This window comes from Drosophila mauritiana, unplaced genomic scaffold, assembly GCF_004382145.1.
Source record: "Drosophila mauritiana strain mau12 unplaced genomic scaffold, ASM438214v1 U_94, whole genome shotgun sequence".
Taxonomy (NCBI): domain Eukaryota; kingdom Metazoa; phylum Arthropoda; class Insecta; order Diptera; family Drosophilidae; genus Drosophila; species Drosophila mauritiana.
The window spans coordinates 1-16669 of record NW_022881534.1 but is presented as its reverse complement, the minus strand read 5'-3'; the positions used below and the strand labels follow the sequence as shown (position 1 = coordinate 16669).

The window sequence follows — 16669 nt, the reverse complement described above, 5'->3', positions numbered from 1 at the left end:
GTTCTCGAGTTGGCTGGCAATGCTGCTCGTGACAACAAGAAGACTAGAATTATTCCGCGTCATCTGCAACTGGCCATCCGAAACGACGAGGAGTTAAACAAGCTGCTCTCCGGCGTCACAATTGCACAAGGTGGCGTGTTGCCTAATATACAGGCTGTTCTGTTGCCCAAGAAGACCGAGAAGAAGGCCTAAACGTTTCAAAGGATAAGCTAAAAACCTACTTGTACATAAAATCGTCAAACCGTCCTTTTCAGGACGACAAAATTATTACCAAAGAATTGAAAAAATTTTACACTTGGGAATTTTTTGTAAATAGTAAATCATAAAAAAAACTACTTAAAGATTGACATGTAGTACAGTTTTACTTCTATATGCGGTATAAACTACAATTTGCTTCTTTAAATACTCCCACACCACGATGTGATGCTTTACACGCGGTGTCTGAAACCACTTCAGTCGGTTCAAGGCCATGTTAGAAATACACATTCCGTCTGAAAGAGTACGAACTACCGACATTTATTTTTAGTTACGATTACATATTTTTCAAGTCCCAACCAATTAAATTAAATACTTTTTGAAAATCTTCCTCCTTTTAAAAACTAAATAGTGGTCCTGAAAAGGACCGATTGCTTAATAGGGGTACAGAATTTACAGTTTTTTTAACCGCCAAATCCGTAGAGGGTGCGGCCTTGCCTCTTCAGAGCGTAGACAACATCCATGGCTGTAACAGTCTTCCTCTTGGCGTGTTCGGTGTAGGTGACGGCATCACGAATTACGTTCTCCAAGAAAACCTTCAGAACGCCACGCGTTTCCTCGTATATGAGTCCAGATATGCGCTTCACACCGCCTCGACGAGCCAAACGGCGGATAGCAGGCTTCGTGATACCTTGGATGTTATCACGCAGCACTTTGCGATGACGCTTGGCGCCACCCTTTCCCAAGCCTTTGCCTCCTTTACCACGACCAGTCATTTTTCACTGTTTTATAATATTATACACACACAGCACGAAAGTCACTAAAGAACTAAATTCAACGTTTCGGCGTGCCCCTATTTATAGGTAAAACGACAAAAACCCGAGAGAGTACGAACGATATGTTCGTTTCGTTCTTCGGTCGTCAAATGAAATGGCCTCTGTTTTTCTCTCTCTCTTTCACCATCCACGATTGCTATATAAGTAGGTAGCAAGTGCTCTGATCGTTTATTGTGTTTTTAAACGTGAAGTAGTGAACGTGAAATTTTGTGAAACCCAAATGGCTCGTACCAAGCAAACTGCACGCAAATCGACTGGTGGAAAAGCACCACGCAAACAACTGGCTACAAAGGCCGCTCGCAAGAGTGCTCCAGCCACTGGAGGTGTGAAGAAGCCCCATCGCTATCGCCCTGGAACAGTGGCCTTGCGTGAAATCCGTCGCTACCAAAAGAGCACCGAGCTTCTAATCCGCAAGCTGCCTTTCCAGCGTCTGGTGCGTGAAATCGCTCAGGACTTTAAGACGGACTTGCGATTCCAGAGCTCGGCGGTTATGGCTCTGCAGGAAGCTAGCGAAGCCTACCTAGTTGGTCTCTTCGAAGATACCAACTTGTGTGCCATTCATGCCAAGCGTGTCACCATTATGCCCAAAGACATCCAGTTAGCGCGACGCATTCGCGGCGAGCGTGCTTAAGCTGACAGGGCATCAACTTGCAGTGTAGTACTCTATAATCGGTCCTTTTCAGGACCACAAACTAGAATCAATGAGATAAAATTTTCTGTTGCGACTATTTATAAAATAAAAACAAATAAGAACAAAATGTATATTCTATTATTATTATATTAATATCTTCAATCATACGTAAAAATAGTAATTCTGCCAGAGAAAGAATCAAAATAATCTTATTTTTATTATTAAATTAAAGAAGAGGTTATTACAATAATAAATATTTTTTATTTGTTCTTGATGCTAACGTCCAGTAAAACTAGCAGTAAAAGTGTCGTGGCAAGGGACGCTGAACTTTAAACACCTAAAAAAAAATCTAAATTCCGCGAAAGACAGTTTGGAAATAATGAAATTACATTGATGAGAGCAATATTTATAAAATAACAGAAAATAATAAAATAAAATGAGCTGTTTTATATTTTTTTCTATGTGTTAACTTAAGTTGGAAATATTATTGAAGAGGTCGTACGGGACAATTGACACTGTCCCTTCAAACGTCTGTAAAAAATAAAAGTTATCTAAAATTCAGCATGGAAATTGGTTAATTTGGTTGGGGAATCTATCTAAAAAAGGATAATAAAAAAATTGTTGCTTCTTATTTTTTATTTGATTTATTTATTTGACTACATCGAGGCTAATGCATATATGGCGAGGAAATCGATTGATTTCCGAACAAATTATTTGAAAATATGCATGAAAGGTCTGATCTAACTAAGCAAACACATTAATAATTCAAGAAAATTTTATTTATTATATTAATATTATATTATTTAAGAAAGTATTTGTATTTTTAACGATAGAAAATTATTTCTGAATGCTGCCGTAAAGGAAACTTTTTCTGTAGGTTAATGTGAACTTAAATTAACTAATATAGTATCTTAATTAATAATATACGCTTCTTTCAGAAGTCTTTCTAAGGGATGAACGTTGCAATTTCAATAAACATTAGGAATTAGTAAAATATTTGCAATATTTCTTATTTTAATTGATGTTTTGTTATAAATTGGTCCAGTTAAAAATGTAAATATAAAACTTCAATCAACATTTGAAAGTCTCAAAACCCATATTACATCCTTTTAAAAATGCAAAGTGACGAAATAATTATTTAAAAGTGTAGAACAATTAAAACCTTATTTTTATTAATGATTTTAAATACTAAAAAATTAAAAAAAGTTTATACTTCAAGCCAACTTCGACATAGTAAACGACTGATGTCAGTAGCATTGTTAAAGTGCTCTCCTCCTCGATTCTCATAAGAGCAAAGGAGGTTGGTAGGCAGCGCGCGGGCCGTTTTTAACAGAAAAAAAGTGTTCTCAGTGAATAAAATGTCTGATTCTGCAGTTGCAACGTCCGCTTCCCCAGTGGCTGCCACGCCAGCGACAGTTGAGAAGAAAGTGGTCCAAAAAAAGGCATCTGGATCCGCAAAGGCTAAGAAAGCCACTGCGACGCCGTCACATCCGCCAACTCAGCAAATGGTGGACGCTTCTATTAAAAATTTAAAGGAACGTGGCGGTTCATCACTTCTTGCAATAAAAAAATATATCACTGCCACCTATAAATGCGACGCCCAAAAGTTAGCGCCATTCATCAAGAAGTACCTAAAATCGGCCGTGGTCAATGGAAAGCTTATCCAAACAAAGGGAAAAGGTGCATCTGGATCTTTCAAACTGTCGGCCTCCGCCAAGAAGGACAAGGATCCGAAGGCAAAGTCTAAGGTTTTGTCTGCAGAGAAAAAAGTTCAAAGCAAGAAGGTAGCCTCTAAGAAGATTGGTGTCTCCTCCAAAAAAACTGCCGCTGGGGCTGCTGACAAAAAGCCCAAACCTAAGAAGGGTGTGGCTACCAAAAAGACTGCCGAAAATAAGAAAACTGAGAAGGCAAAAGCCAAGGATGCCAAGAAAACTGGAATCGTAAAGTCGAAGAACGCCGCAACAAAGGCGAAAGTGACTGCATCGAAGCCAAAGGCTGTAGTAGCGAAAGCCCCAAAGGCAAAGCCAGCGGTGTCTGCAAGACCCAAAAAGACGGTGAAGAAAGCATCGGTTTCTGCTACTGCCAAGAAGCCGAAAGCGAAGACTACGGCTGCCAAAAAGTAAATTGTGAAAAAGTACAGTATTTGGAACATGTTCGCAATCAAAACTTTAGATTTATCATTTATAGATCTGAAATTTGTTTATACAAGTCCTTTTCAGGGCTACAACGTTCTGTTGCAAGAGAAAAAAACTTTAATTTAAATAGTATTTGTGTATTAAAATGTTCTACTTATTTATTAGCTGACGTTCGCAGCAACAATAAAACGCTTCATGTCTTGCGTTGCGTTATTGAATTACATTGCATATTGGCCGCATTCAGTTTTCGTTACCTATATTTATTTGAACAGTATCACCCATATTGCGGGTAGATACGTTTTATTGGTAAATTCATTTTCATTGGTGATTGGTATATCGAAAAATGCATTTCTTTGGTATAACCCATTGTGGCCCTGAAAAGGGCCGTTTTGGATTGTTGTCCGCATTCACAGGAGCCAATTATTTGGAGCTGGTGTACTTGGTAACAGCCTTGGTTCCCTCACTGACAGCATGCTTGGCCAACTCTCCAGGCAGAAGCAGGCGAACAGCCGTTTGGATTTCCCGACTGGTGATGGTCGAGCGCTTGTTGTAGTGAGCTAGACGAGACGCTTCGGCAGCAATTCGCTCGAAAATATCATTTACAAAGCTGTTCATTATGCTCATCGCCTTCGACGAAATTCCGGTGTCCGGATGGACCTGCTTGAGAACCTTGTAAATGTAGATGGCATAGCTCTCCTTCCTCTTGCGCTTCTTTTTCTTGTCGGTCTTGGTGATGTTCTTCTGAGCCTTGCCAGCCTTCTTGGCTGCCTTTCCACTAGTTTTCGGAGGCATTGTTCACGTTACTTATATTTTCACAAACACAATTCACTTATCGTGATGTGGGCCCGAACGCGTTCACCTTTATACTTTTTTTCGAGCAGTCACCCACCCCTAACTGAACGCGCCGGCAAACGGAAAAGTATAAATATTCCGCTGTCTGCGTTCGACTAGCATTCGTGTTCCGTGTGTAAAGTGAACTAAGTGAAATAAACGCAAAGCAAAATGTCTGGACGTGGAAAAGGTGGCAAAGTGAAGGGAAAGGCAAAGTCCCGCTCGAACCGTGCCGGTCTTCAATTCCCTGTGGGCCGTATTCACCGTCTGCTCCGAAAGGGCAACTACGCCGAGCGTGTTGGTGCAGGCGCTCCAGTTTACCTAGCTGCCGTAATGGAATATCTGGCCGCTGAGGTTCTCGAGTTGGCTGGCAATGCTGCTCGTGACAACAAGAAGACTAGAATTATTCCGCGTCATCTGCAACTGGCCATCCGAAACGACGAGGAGTTAAACAAGCTGCTCTCCGGCGTCACAATTGCACAAGGTGGCGTGTTGCCTAATATACAGGCTGTTCTGTTGCCCAAGAAGACCGAGAAGAAGGCCTAAACGTTTCAAAGGCTAAGCTAAAAACCTACTTGTACATAAAATCGTCAAACCGTCCTTTTCAGGACGACCAAATTATTACCAAAGAATTGAACAAATTTTACACTGGGGAATTTTTTGTAAATAGTAAATCATAAAAAAAACTACTTAAAGATTGACATGTAGTACAGTTTTTCTTCTATATGCGGTATAAACTACAATTTGCTTCTTTAAATACTCCCACACCACGATGTGATGCTTTACACGCGGTGTCTGAAACCACTTCAGTCGGTTCAAGGCCATGTTAGAAATAAACATTCCGTCTGAAAGAGTACGAACTACCGACATTTATTTTTAGTTACGATCTACATATTTTTCAAGTCCCAACCAATTAAATTAAATACTTTTTGAAAATCTTCCTCCTTTTAAAAACTAAATAGTGGTCCTGAAAAGGACCGATTGCTTAATAGGGGTACAGAATTTACAGTTTTTTTAACCGCCAAATCCGTAGAGGGTGCGGCCTTGCCTCTTCAGAGCGTAGACAACATCCATGGCTGTAACAGTCTTCCTCTTGGCGTGTTCGGTGTAGGTGACGGCATCACGAATTACGTTCTCCAAGAAAACCTTCAGAACGCCACGCGTTTCCTCGTATATGAGTCCAGATATGCGCTTCACACCGCCTCGACGAGCCAAACGGCGGATAGCAGGCTTCGTGATACCTTGGATGTTATCACGCAGCACTTTGCGATGACGCTTGGCGCCACCCTTTCCCAAGCCTTTGCCTCCTTTACCACGACCAGTCATTTTTCACTGTTTTATAATATTATACACACACAGCACGAAAGTCACTAAAGAACTAAATTCAACGTTTCGGCGTGCCCCTATTTATAGGTAAAACGACAAAAACCCGAGAGAGTACGAACGATATGTTCGTTTCGTTCTTCGGTCGTCAAATGAAATGGCCTCTGTTTTTCTCTCTCTCTTTCACCATCCACGATTGCTATATAAGTAGGTAGCAAATGCTCTGATCGTTTATTGTGTTTTTAAACGTGAAGTAGTGAACGTGAAATTTTGTGAAACCCAAATGGCTCGTACCAAGCAAACTGCACGCAAATCGACTGGTGGAAAAGCACCACGCAAACAACTGGCTACAAAGGCCGCTCGCAAGAGTGCTCCAGCCACTGGAGGTGTGAAGAAGCCCCATCGCTATCGCCCTGGAACAGTGGCCTTGCGTGAAATCCGTCGCTACCAAAAGAGCACCGAGCTTCTAATCCGCAAGCTGCCTTTCCAGCGTCTGGTGCGTGAAATCGCTCAGGACTTTAAGACGGACTTGCGATTCCAGAGCTCGGCGGTTATGGCTCTGCAGGAAGCTAGCGAAGCCTACCTAGTTGGTCTCTTCGAAGATACCAACTTGTGTGCCATTCATGCCAAGCGTGTCACCATTATGCCCAAAGACATCCAGTTAGCGCGACGCATTCGCGGCGAGCGTGCTTAAGCTGACAGGGCATCAACTTGCAGTGTAGTACTCTATAATCGGTCCTTTTCAGGACCACAAACTAGAATCAATGAGATAAAATTTTCTGTTGCGACTATTTATAAAATAAAAACAAATAAGAACAAAATGTATATTCTATTATTATTATATTAATATCTTCAATCATACGTAAAAATAGTAATTCTGCCAGAGAAAGAATCAAAATAATCTTATTTTTATTATTAAATTAAAGAAGAGGTTATTACAATAATAAATATTTTTTATTTGTTCTTGATGCTAACGTCCAGTAAAACTAGCAGTAAAAGTGTCGTGGCAAGGGACGCTGAACTTTAAACACCTAAAAAAAAATCTAAATTCCGCGAAAGACAGTTTGGAAATAATGAAATTACATTGATGAGAGCAATATTTATAAAATAACAGAAAATAATAAAATAAAATGAGCTGTTTTATATTTTTTTCTATGTGTTAACTTAAGTTGGAAATATTATTGAAGAGGTCGTACGGGACAATTGACACTGTCCCTTCAAACGTCTGTAAAAAATAAAAGTTATCTAAAATTCAGCATGGAAATTGGTTAATTTGGTTGGGGAATCTATCTAAAAAAGGATAATAAAAAAATTGTTGCTTCTTATTTTTTATTTGATTTATTTATTTGACTACATCGAGGCTAATGCATATATGGCGAGGAAATCGATTGATTTCCGAACAAATTATTTGAAAATATGCATGAAAGGTCTGATCTAACTAAGCAAACACATTAATAATTCAAGAAAATTTTATTTATTATATTAATATTATATTATTTAAGAAAGTATTTGTATTTTTAACGATAGAAAATTATTTCTGAATGCTGCCGTAAAGGAAACTTTTTCTGTAGGTTAATGTGAACTTAAATTAACTAATATAGTATCTTAATTAATAATATACGCTTCTTTCAGAAGTCTTTCTAAGGGATGAACGTTGCAATTTCAATAAACATTAGGAATTAGTAAAATATTTGCAATATTTCTTATTTTAATTGATGTTTTGTTATAAATTGGTCCAGTTAAAAATGTAAATATAAAACTTCAATCAACATTTGAAAGTCTCAAAACCCATATTACATCCTTTTAAAAATGCAAAGTGACGAAATAATTATTTAAAAGTGTAGAACAATTAAAACCTTATTTTTATTAATGATTTTAAATACTAAAAAATTAAAAAAAGTTTATACTTCAAGCCAACTTCGACATAGTAAACGACTGATGTCAGTAGCATTGTTAAAGTGCTCTCCTCCTCGATTCTCATAAGAGCAAAGGAGGTTGGTAGGCAGCGCGCGGGCCGTTTTTAACAGAAAAAAAGTGTTCTCAGTGAATAAAATGTCTGATTCTGCAGTTGCAACGTCCGCTTCCCCAGTGGCTGCCACGCCAGCGACAGTTGAGAAGAAAGTGGTCCAAAAAAAGGCATCTGGATCCGCAAAGGCTAAGAAAGCCACTGCGACGCCGTCACATCCGCCAACTCAGCAAATGGTGGACGCTTCTATTAAAAATTTAAAGGAACGTGGCGGTTCATCACTTCTTGCAATAAAAAAATATATCACTGCCACCTATAAATGCGACGCCCAAAAGTTAGCGCCATTCATCAAGAAGTACCTAAAATCGGCCGTGGTCAATGGAAAGCTTATCCAAACAAAGGGAAAAGGTGCATCTGGATCTTTCAAACTGTCGGCCTCCGCCAAGAAGGACAAGGATCCGAAGGCAAAGTCTAAGGTTTTGTCTGCAGAGAAAAAAGTTCAAAGCAAGAAGGTAGCCTCTAAGAAGATTGGTGTCTCCTCCAAAAAAACTGCCGCTGGGGCTGCTGACAAAAAGCCCAAACCTAAGAAGGGTGTGGCTACCAAAAAGACTGCCGAAAATAAGAAAACTGAGAAGGCAAAAGCCAAGGATGCCAAGAAAACTGGAATCGTAAAGTCGAAGAACGCCGCAACAAAGGCGAAAGTGACTGCATCGAAGCCAAAGGCTGTAGTAGCGAAAGCCCCAAAGGCAAAGCCAGCGGTGTCTGCAAGACCCAAAAAGACGGTGAAGAAAGCATCGGTTTCTGCTACTGCCAAGAAGCCGAAAGCGAAGACTACGGCTGCCAAAAAGTAAATTGTGAAAAAGTACAGTATTTGGAACATGTTCGCAATCAAAACTTTAGATTTATCATTTATAGATCTGAAATTTGTTTATACAAGTCCTTTTCAGGGCTACAACGTTCTGTTGCAAGAGAAAAAAACTTTAATTTAAATAGTATTTGTGTATTAAAATGTTCTACTTATTTATTAGCTGACGTTCGCAGCAACAATAAAACGCTTCATGTCTTGCGTTGCGTTATTGAATTACATTGCATATTGGCCGCATTCAGTTTTCGTTACCTATATTTATTTGAACAGTATCACCCATATTGCGGGTAGATACGTTTTATTGGTAAATTCATTTTCATTGGTGATTGGTATATCGAAAAATGCATTTCTTTGGTATAACCCATTGTGGCCCTGAAAAGGGCCGTTTTGGATTGTTGTCCGCATTCACAGGAGCCAATTATTTGGAGCTGGTGTACTTGGTAACAGCCTTGGTTCCCTCACTGACAGCATGCTTGGCCAACTCTCCAGGCAGAAGCAGGCGAACAGCCGTTTGGATTTCCCGACTGGTGATGGTCGAGCGCTTGTTGTAGTGAGCTAGACGAGACGCTTCGGCAGCAATTCGCTCGAAAATATCATTTACAAAGCTGTTCATTATGCTCATCGCCTTCGACGAAAATTCCGGTGTTCCGCTGTCTGCGTTCGACGAGCATTCGTGTTCCGTGTGTAAAGTGAACTAAGTGAAATAAACGCAAAGCAAAATGTCTGGACGTGGAAAAGGTGGCAAAGTGAAGGGAAAGGCAAAGTCCCGCTCGAACCGTGCCGGTCTTCAATTCCCTGTGGGCCGTATTCACCGTCTGCTCCGAAAGGGCAACTACGCCGAGCGTGTTGGTGCAGGCGCTCCAGTTTACCTAGCTGCCGTAATGGAATATCTGGCCGCTGAGGTTCTCGAGTTGGCTGGCAATGCTGCTCGTGACAACAAGAAGACTAGAATTATTCCGCGTCATCTGCAACTGGCCATCCGAAACGACGAGGAGTTAAACAAGCTGCTCTCCGGCGTCACAATTGCACAAGGTGGCGTGTTGCCTAATATACAGGCTGTTCTGTTGCCCAAGAAGACCGAGAAGAAGGCCTAAACGTTTCAAAGGCTAAGCTAAAAACCTACTTGTACATAAAATCGTCAAACCGTCCTTTTCAGGACGACCAAATTATTACCAAAGAATTGAAAAAATTTTACACTGGGGAATTTTTTGTAAATAGTAAATCATAAAAAAAACTACTTAAAGATTGACATGTAGTACAGTTTTACTTCTATATGCGGTATAAACTACAATTTGCTTCTTTAAATACTCCCACACCACGATGTGATGCTTTACACGCGGTGTCTGAAACCACTTCAGTCGGTTCAAGGCCATGTTAGAAATACACATTCCGTCTGAAAGAGTACGAACTACCGACATTTATTTTTAGTTACGATCTACATATTTTTCAAGTCCCAACCAATTAAATTAAATACTTTTTGAAAATCTTCCTCCTTTTAAAAACTAAATAGTGGTCCTGAAAAGGACCGATTGCTTAATAGGGGTACAGAATTTACAGTTTTTTTAACCGCCAAATCCGTAGAGGGTGCGGCCTTGCCTCTTCAGAGCGTAGACAACATCCATGGCTGTAACAGTCTTCCTCTTGGCGTGTTCGGTGTAGGTGACGGCATCACGAATTACGTTCTCCAAGAAAACCTTCAGAACGCCACGCGTTTCCTCGTATATGAGTCCAGATATGCGCTTCACACCGCCTCGACGAGCCAAACGGCGGATAGCAGGCTTCGTGATACCTTGGATGTTATCACGCAGCACTTTGCGATGACGCTTGGCGCCACCCTTTCCCAAGCCTTTGCCTCCTTTACCACGACCAGTCATTTTTCACTGTTTTATAATATTATACACACACAGCACGAAAGTCACTAAAGAACTAAATTCAACGTTTCGGCGTGCCCCTATTTATAGGTAAAACGACAAAAACCCGAGAGAGTACGAACGATATGTTCGTTTCGTTCTTCGGTCGTCAAATGAAATGGCCTCTGTTTTTCTCTCTCTCTTTCACCATCCACGATTGCTATATAAGTAGGTAGCAAATGCTCTGATCGTTTATTGTGTTTTTAAACGTGAAGTAGTGAACGTGAAATTTTGTGAAACCCAAATGGCTCGTACCAAGCAAACTGCACGCAAATCGACTGGTGGAAAAGCACCACGCAAACAACTGGCTACAAAGGCCGCTCGCAAGAGTGCTCCAGCCACTGGAGGTGTGAAGAAGCCCCATCGCTATCGCCCTGGAACAGTGGCCTTGCGTGAAATCCGTCGCTACCAAAAGAGCACCGAGCTTCTAATCCGCAAGCTGCCTTTCCAGCGTCTGGTACGTGAAATCGCTCAGGACTTTAAGACGGACTTGCGATTCCAGAGCTCGGCGGTTATGGCTCTGCAGGAAGCTAGCGAAGCCTACCTAGTTGGTCTCTTCGAAGATACCAACTTGTGTGCCATTCATGCCAAGCGTGTCACCATTATGCCCAAAGACATCCAGTTAGCGCGACGCATTCGCGGCGAGCGTGCTTAAGCTGACAGGGCATCAACTTGCAGTGTAGTACTCTATAATCGGTCCTTTTCAGGACCACAAACTAGAATCAATGAGATAAAATTTTCTGTTGCGACTATTTATAAAATAAAAACAAATAAGAACAAAATTTATATTCTATTATTATTATATTAATATCTTCAATCATACGTAAAAATAGTAATTCTGCCAGAGAAAGAATCAAAATAATCTTATTTTTATTATTAAATTAAAGAAGAGGTTATTACAATAATAAATATTTTTTATTTGTTCTTGATGCTAACGTCCAGTAAAACTAGCAGTAAAAGTGTCGTGGCAAGGGACGCTGAACTTTAAACACCTAAAAAAAAATCTAAATTCCGCGAAAGACAGTTTGGAAATAATGAAATTACATTGATGAGAGCAATATTTATAAAATAACAGAAAATAATAAAATAAAATGAGCTGTTTTATATTTTTTTCTATGTGTTAACTTAAGTTGGAAACATTATTGAAGAGGTCGTACGGGACAATTGACACTGTCCCTTCAAACGTCTGTAAAAAATAAAAGTTATCTAAAATTCAGCATGGAAATTGGTTAATTTGGTTGGGGAATTTAATATCTATATCTATCTAACAAAGGATAATAAAAAAATTGTTGCTTCTTATTTTTTATTTGAATTATTTATTTGACTACATCGAGGCTAATGCATATATGGCGAGGAAATCGATTGATTTCCGAACAAATTATTTGAAAATATGCATGAAAGGTCTGATCTAACTAAGCAAACACATTAATAATTCAAGAAAATTTTATTTATTATATTAATATTATATTATTTAAGAAAGTATTTGTATTTTTAACGATAGAAAATTATTTCTGAATGCTGCCGTAAAGGAAACTTTTTCTGTAGGTTAATGTGAACTTAAATTAACTAATATAGTATCTTAATTAATAATATACGCTTCTTTCAGAAGTCTTTCTAAGGGATGAACGTTGCAATTTCAATAAACATTAGGAATTAGTAAAATATTTGCAATATTTCTTATTTAATTGATGTTTTGTTATAAATTGGTCCAGTTAAAAATGTAAATATAAAACTTCAATCAACATTTGAAAGTCTCAAAACCCATATTACATCCTTTTAAAAATGCAAAGTGACGAAATAATTATTTAAAAGTGTAGAACAATTAAAACCTTATTTTTATTAATGATTTTAAATACTAAAAAATTAAAAAAAGTTTATACTTCAAGCCAACTTCGACATAGTAAACGACTGATGTCAGTAGCATTGTTAAAGTGCTCTCCTCCTCGATTCTCATAAGAGCAAAGGAGGTTGGTAGGCAGCGCGCGGGCCGTTTTTAACAGAAAAAAAGTGTTCTCAGTGAATAAAATGTCTGATTCTGCAGTTGCAACGTCCGCTTCCCCAGTGGCTGCCACGCCAGCGACAGTTGAGAAGAAAGTGGTCCAAAAAAAGGCATCTGGATCCGCAAAGGCTAAGAAAGCCACTGCGACGCCGTCACATCCGCCAACTCAGCAAATGGTGGACGCTTCTATTAAAAATTTAAAGGAACGTGGCGGTTCATCACTTCTTGCAATAAAAAAAATATATCACTGCCACCTATAAATGCGACGCCCAAAAGTTAGCGCCATTCATCAAGAAGTACCTAAAATCGGCCGTGGTCAATGGAAAGCTTATCCAAACAAAGGGAAAAGGTGCATCTGGATCTTTCAAACTGTCGGCCTCCGCCAAGAAGGACAAGGACCGAAGGCAAAGTCGAAGGTTTTGTCTGCAGAGAAAAAAGTTCAAAGCAAGAAGGTAGCCTCTAAGAAGATTGGTGTCTCCTCCAAAAAAACTGCCGCTGGGGCTGCTGACAAAAAGCCCAAAGCTAAGAAGGGTGTGGCTACCAAAAAGACTGCCGAAAATAAGAAAACTGAGAAGGCAAAAGCCAAGGATGCCAAGAAACTGGAATCGTAAAGTCGAAGAACGCCGCAACAAAGGCGAAAGTGACTGCATCGAAGCCAAAGGCTGTATAGCGAAAGCCCCAAAGGCAAAGCCAGCGGTGTCTGCAAGACCCAAAAAGACGGTGAAGAAAGCATCGGTTTCTGCTACTGCCAAGAAGCCGAAAGCGAAGACTACGGCTGCCAAAAAGTAAATTGTGAAAAGTACAGTATTTGGAACATGTTCGCAATCAAAACTTTAGATTTATCATTTATAGATCTGAAATTTGTTTATACAAGTCCTTTTCAGGCTACAACGTTCTGTTGCAAGAGAAAAAAACTTTAATTTAAATAGTATTTGTGTATTAAAATGTTCTACTTATTTATTAGCTGACGTTCGCAGCAACAATAAAACGCTTCATGTCTTGCGTTGCGTTATTGAATTACATTGCATATTGGCCGCATTCAGTTTTCGTTACCTATATTTATTTGAACAGTATCACCCATATTGCGGGTAGATACGTTTTATTGGTAAATTCATTTTCATTGGTGATTGGTATATCGAAAAATGCATTTCTTTGGTATAACCCATTGTGGCCCTGAAAAGGGCCGTTTTGGATTGTTGTCCGCATTCACAGAGCCAATTATTTGGAGCTGGTGTACTTGGTAACAGCCTTGGTTCCCTCACTGACAGCATGCTTGGCCAACTCTCCAGGCAGAAGCAGGCGAACAGCCGTTTGGATTTCCCGACTGGTGATGGTCGAGCGCTTGTTGTAGTGAGCTAGACGAGACGCTTCGGCAGCAATTCGCTCGAAAATATCATTTACAAAGCTGTTCATTATGCTCATCGCCTTCGACGAAATTCCGGTGTTCCGCTGTCTGCGTTCGACGAGCATTCGTGTTCCGTGTGTAAAGTGAACTAAGTGAAATAAACGCAAAGCAAAATGTCTGGACGTGGAAAAGGTGGCAAAGTGAAGGGAAAGGCAAAGTCCCGCTCGAACCGTGCCGGTCTTCCAATTCCCTGTGGGCCGTATTCACCGTCTGCTCCGAAAGGGCAACTACGCCGAGCGTGTTGGTGCAGGCGCTCCAGTTTACCTAGCTGCGTAATGGAATATCTGGCCGCTGAGGTTCTCGAGTTGGCTGGCAATGCTGCTCGTGACAACAAGAAGACTAGAATTATTCCGCGTCATCTGCAACTGGCCATCCGAAACGACGAGGAGTTAAACAAGCTGCTCTCCGGCGTCACAATTGCACAAGGTGGCGTGTTGCCTAATATACAGGCTGTTCTTTTGCCCAAGAAGACCGAGAAGAAGGCCTAAACGTTTCAAAGGCTAAGCCTAAAAACCTACTTGTACATAAAATCGTCAAACCGTCCTTTCAGGACGACCAAATTATTACCAAAGAATTGAAAAAATTTTACACTGGGGAATTTTTTGTAAATAGTAAATCATAAAAAAAACTACTTAAAGATTGACATGTAGTACAGTTTTACTTCTATATGCGGTATAAACTACAATTTGCTTCTTTAAATACTCCCACACCACGATGTGATGCTTTACACGCGGTGTCTGAAACCACTTCAGTCGGTTCAAGGCCATGTTAGAAATACACATTCCGTCTGAAAGAGTACGAACTACCGACATTTATTTTTAGTTACGATCTACATATTTTTCAAGTCCCAACCATTAAATTAAATACTTTTGAAAATCTTCCTCCTTTTAAAAACTAAATAGTGGTCCTGAAAAGGACCGATTGCTTAATAGGGGTACAGAATTTACAGTTTTTTTAACCGCCAAATCCGTAGAGGGTGCGGCCTTGCCTCTTCAGAGCGTAGACAACATCCATGGCTGTAACAGTCTTCCTCTTGGCGTGTTCGGTGTAGGTGACGGCATCACGAATTACGTTCTCCAAGAAAACCTTCAGAACGCCACGCGTTTCCTCGTATATGAGTCCAGATATGCGCTTCACACCGCCTCGACGAGCCAAACGGCGGATAGCAGGCTTCGTGATACCTTGGATGTTATCACGCAGCACTTTGCGATGACGCTTGGCGCCACCCTTTCCCAAGCCTTTGCCTCCTTTACCACGACCAGTCATTTTTCACTGTTTTATACTATTATACACACACAGCACGAAAGTCACTAAAGAACTAAATTCAACGTTTCGGCGTGCCCCTATTTATAGGTAAAACGACAAAAACCCGAGAGAGTACGAACGATATGTTCGTTTCGTTCTTCGGTCGTCAAATGAAATGGCCTCTGTTTTTTCTCTCTCTCTTTCACCATCCACGATTGCTATATAAGTAGGTAGCAAATGCTCTGATCGTTTATTGTGTTTTTAAACGTGAAGTAGTGAACGTGAAATTTTGTGAAATCCAAATGGCTCGTACCAAGCAAACTGCACGCAAATCGACTGGTGGAAAAGCACCACGCAAACAACTGGCTACAAAGGCCGCTCGCAAGAGTGCTCCAGCCACTGGAGGTGTGAAGAAGCCCCATCGCTATCGCCCTGGAACAGTGGCCTTGCGTGAAATCCGTCGCTACCAAAAGAGCACCGAGCTTCTAATCCGCAAGCTGCCTTTCCAGCGTCTGGTGCGTGAAATCGCTCAGGACTTTAAGACGGACTTGCGATTCCAGAGCTCGGCGGTTATGGCTCTGCAGGAAGCTAGCGAAGCCTACCTAGTTGGTCTCTTCGAAGATACCAACTTGTGTGCCATTCATGCCAAGCGTGTCACCATTATGCCCAAAGACATCCAGTTAGCGCGACGCATTCGCGGCGAGCGTGCTTAAGCTGACAGGGCATCAACTTGCAGTGTAGTACTCTATAATCGGTCCTTTTCAGGACCACAAACTAGAATCAATGAGATACAATTTTCTGTTGCGACTATTTTATAAAATAAAAACAAATAAGAACATAATTCATATTCTATTATTATTATATTAATATCTTCAATCATACGTAAAAATAGTAATTCTGCCAGAGAAAGAATGAAAATAATCTTATTTTTATTATTAAATTAAAGAAGAGGTTATTACAATAATAAATATTTTTTATTTGTTCTTGATGCTAACGTCCAGTAAAACTAGCAGTAAAAGTGTCGTGGCAAGGGACGCTGAACTTTAAACACCTAAAAAAAATCTAAATTCCGCGAAAGACAGTTTGGAAATAATGAAATTACATTGATGAGAGCAATTTTTATAAAATAACAGAAAATAATAAAATAAAATGAGCTGTTTTATATTTTTTTCTATGTGTTAACTAAAGTTGGAAATATTATTGAAGAGGTCGTACGGGACAATTGACACTGTCCCTTCAAACGTCTGTAAAAAATAAAAGTTATCTAAAATTCAGCATGGAAATTGGTTAATTTGTTTGGGGAATTTAATATCTATATCTATCTAAAA

The 16669-nt window shown here is 40.0% G+C and overlaps 2 protein-coding genes across 2 annotated transcripts; both read left to right on the top strand.

The window, feature by feature from the left end:
• Nucleotides 1-1251: 1251 nt before the first annotated feature.
• Nucleotides 1252-6645, top strand: LOC117149935 (histone H3-like). The gene is made up of 2 exons (XM_033316837.1): nt 1252-1650; nt 6235-6645. The coding sequence occupies exons 1-2, from the start codon at nt 1252-1254 to the stop codon at nt 6643-6645; spliced, it is 810 nt and encodes a 269-aa protein (XP_033172728.1).
• A 4291-nt stretch (nt 6646-10936) lies between these two features.
• On the top strand, nt 10937-16054 carry LOC117149938 (histone H3-like centromeric protein CSE4). Its single transcript, XM_033316838.1, has 2 exons — nt 10937-11335; nt 15632-16054. Exons 1-2 carry the CDS (start codon nt 10937-10939, stop codon nt 16052-16054), a joined length of 822 nt encoding a protein of 273 aa, XP_033172729.1.
• Nucleotides 16055-16669: the final 615 nt, after the last annotated feature.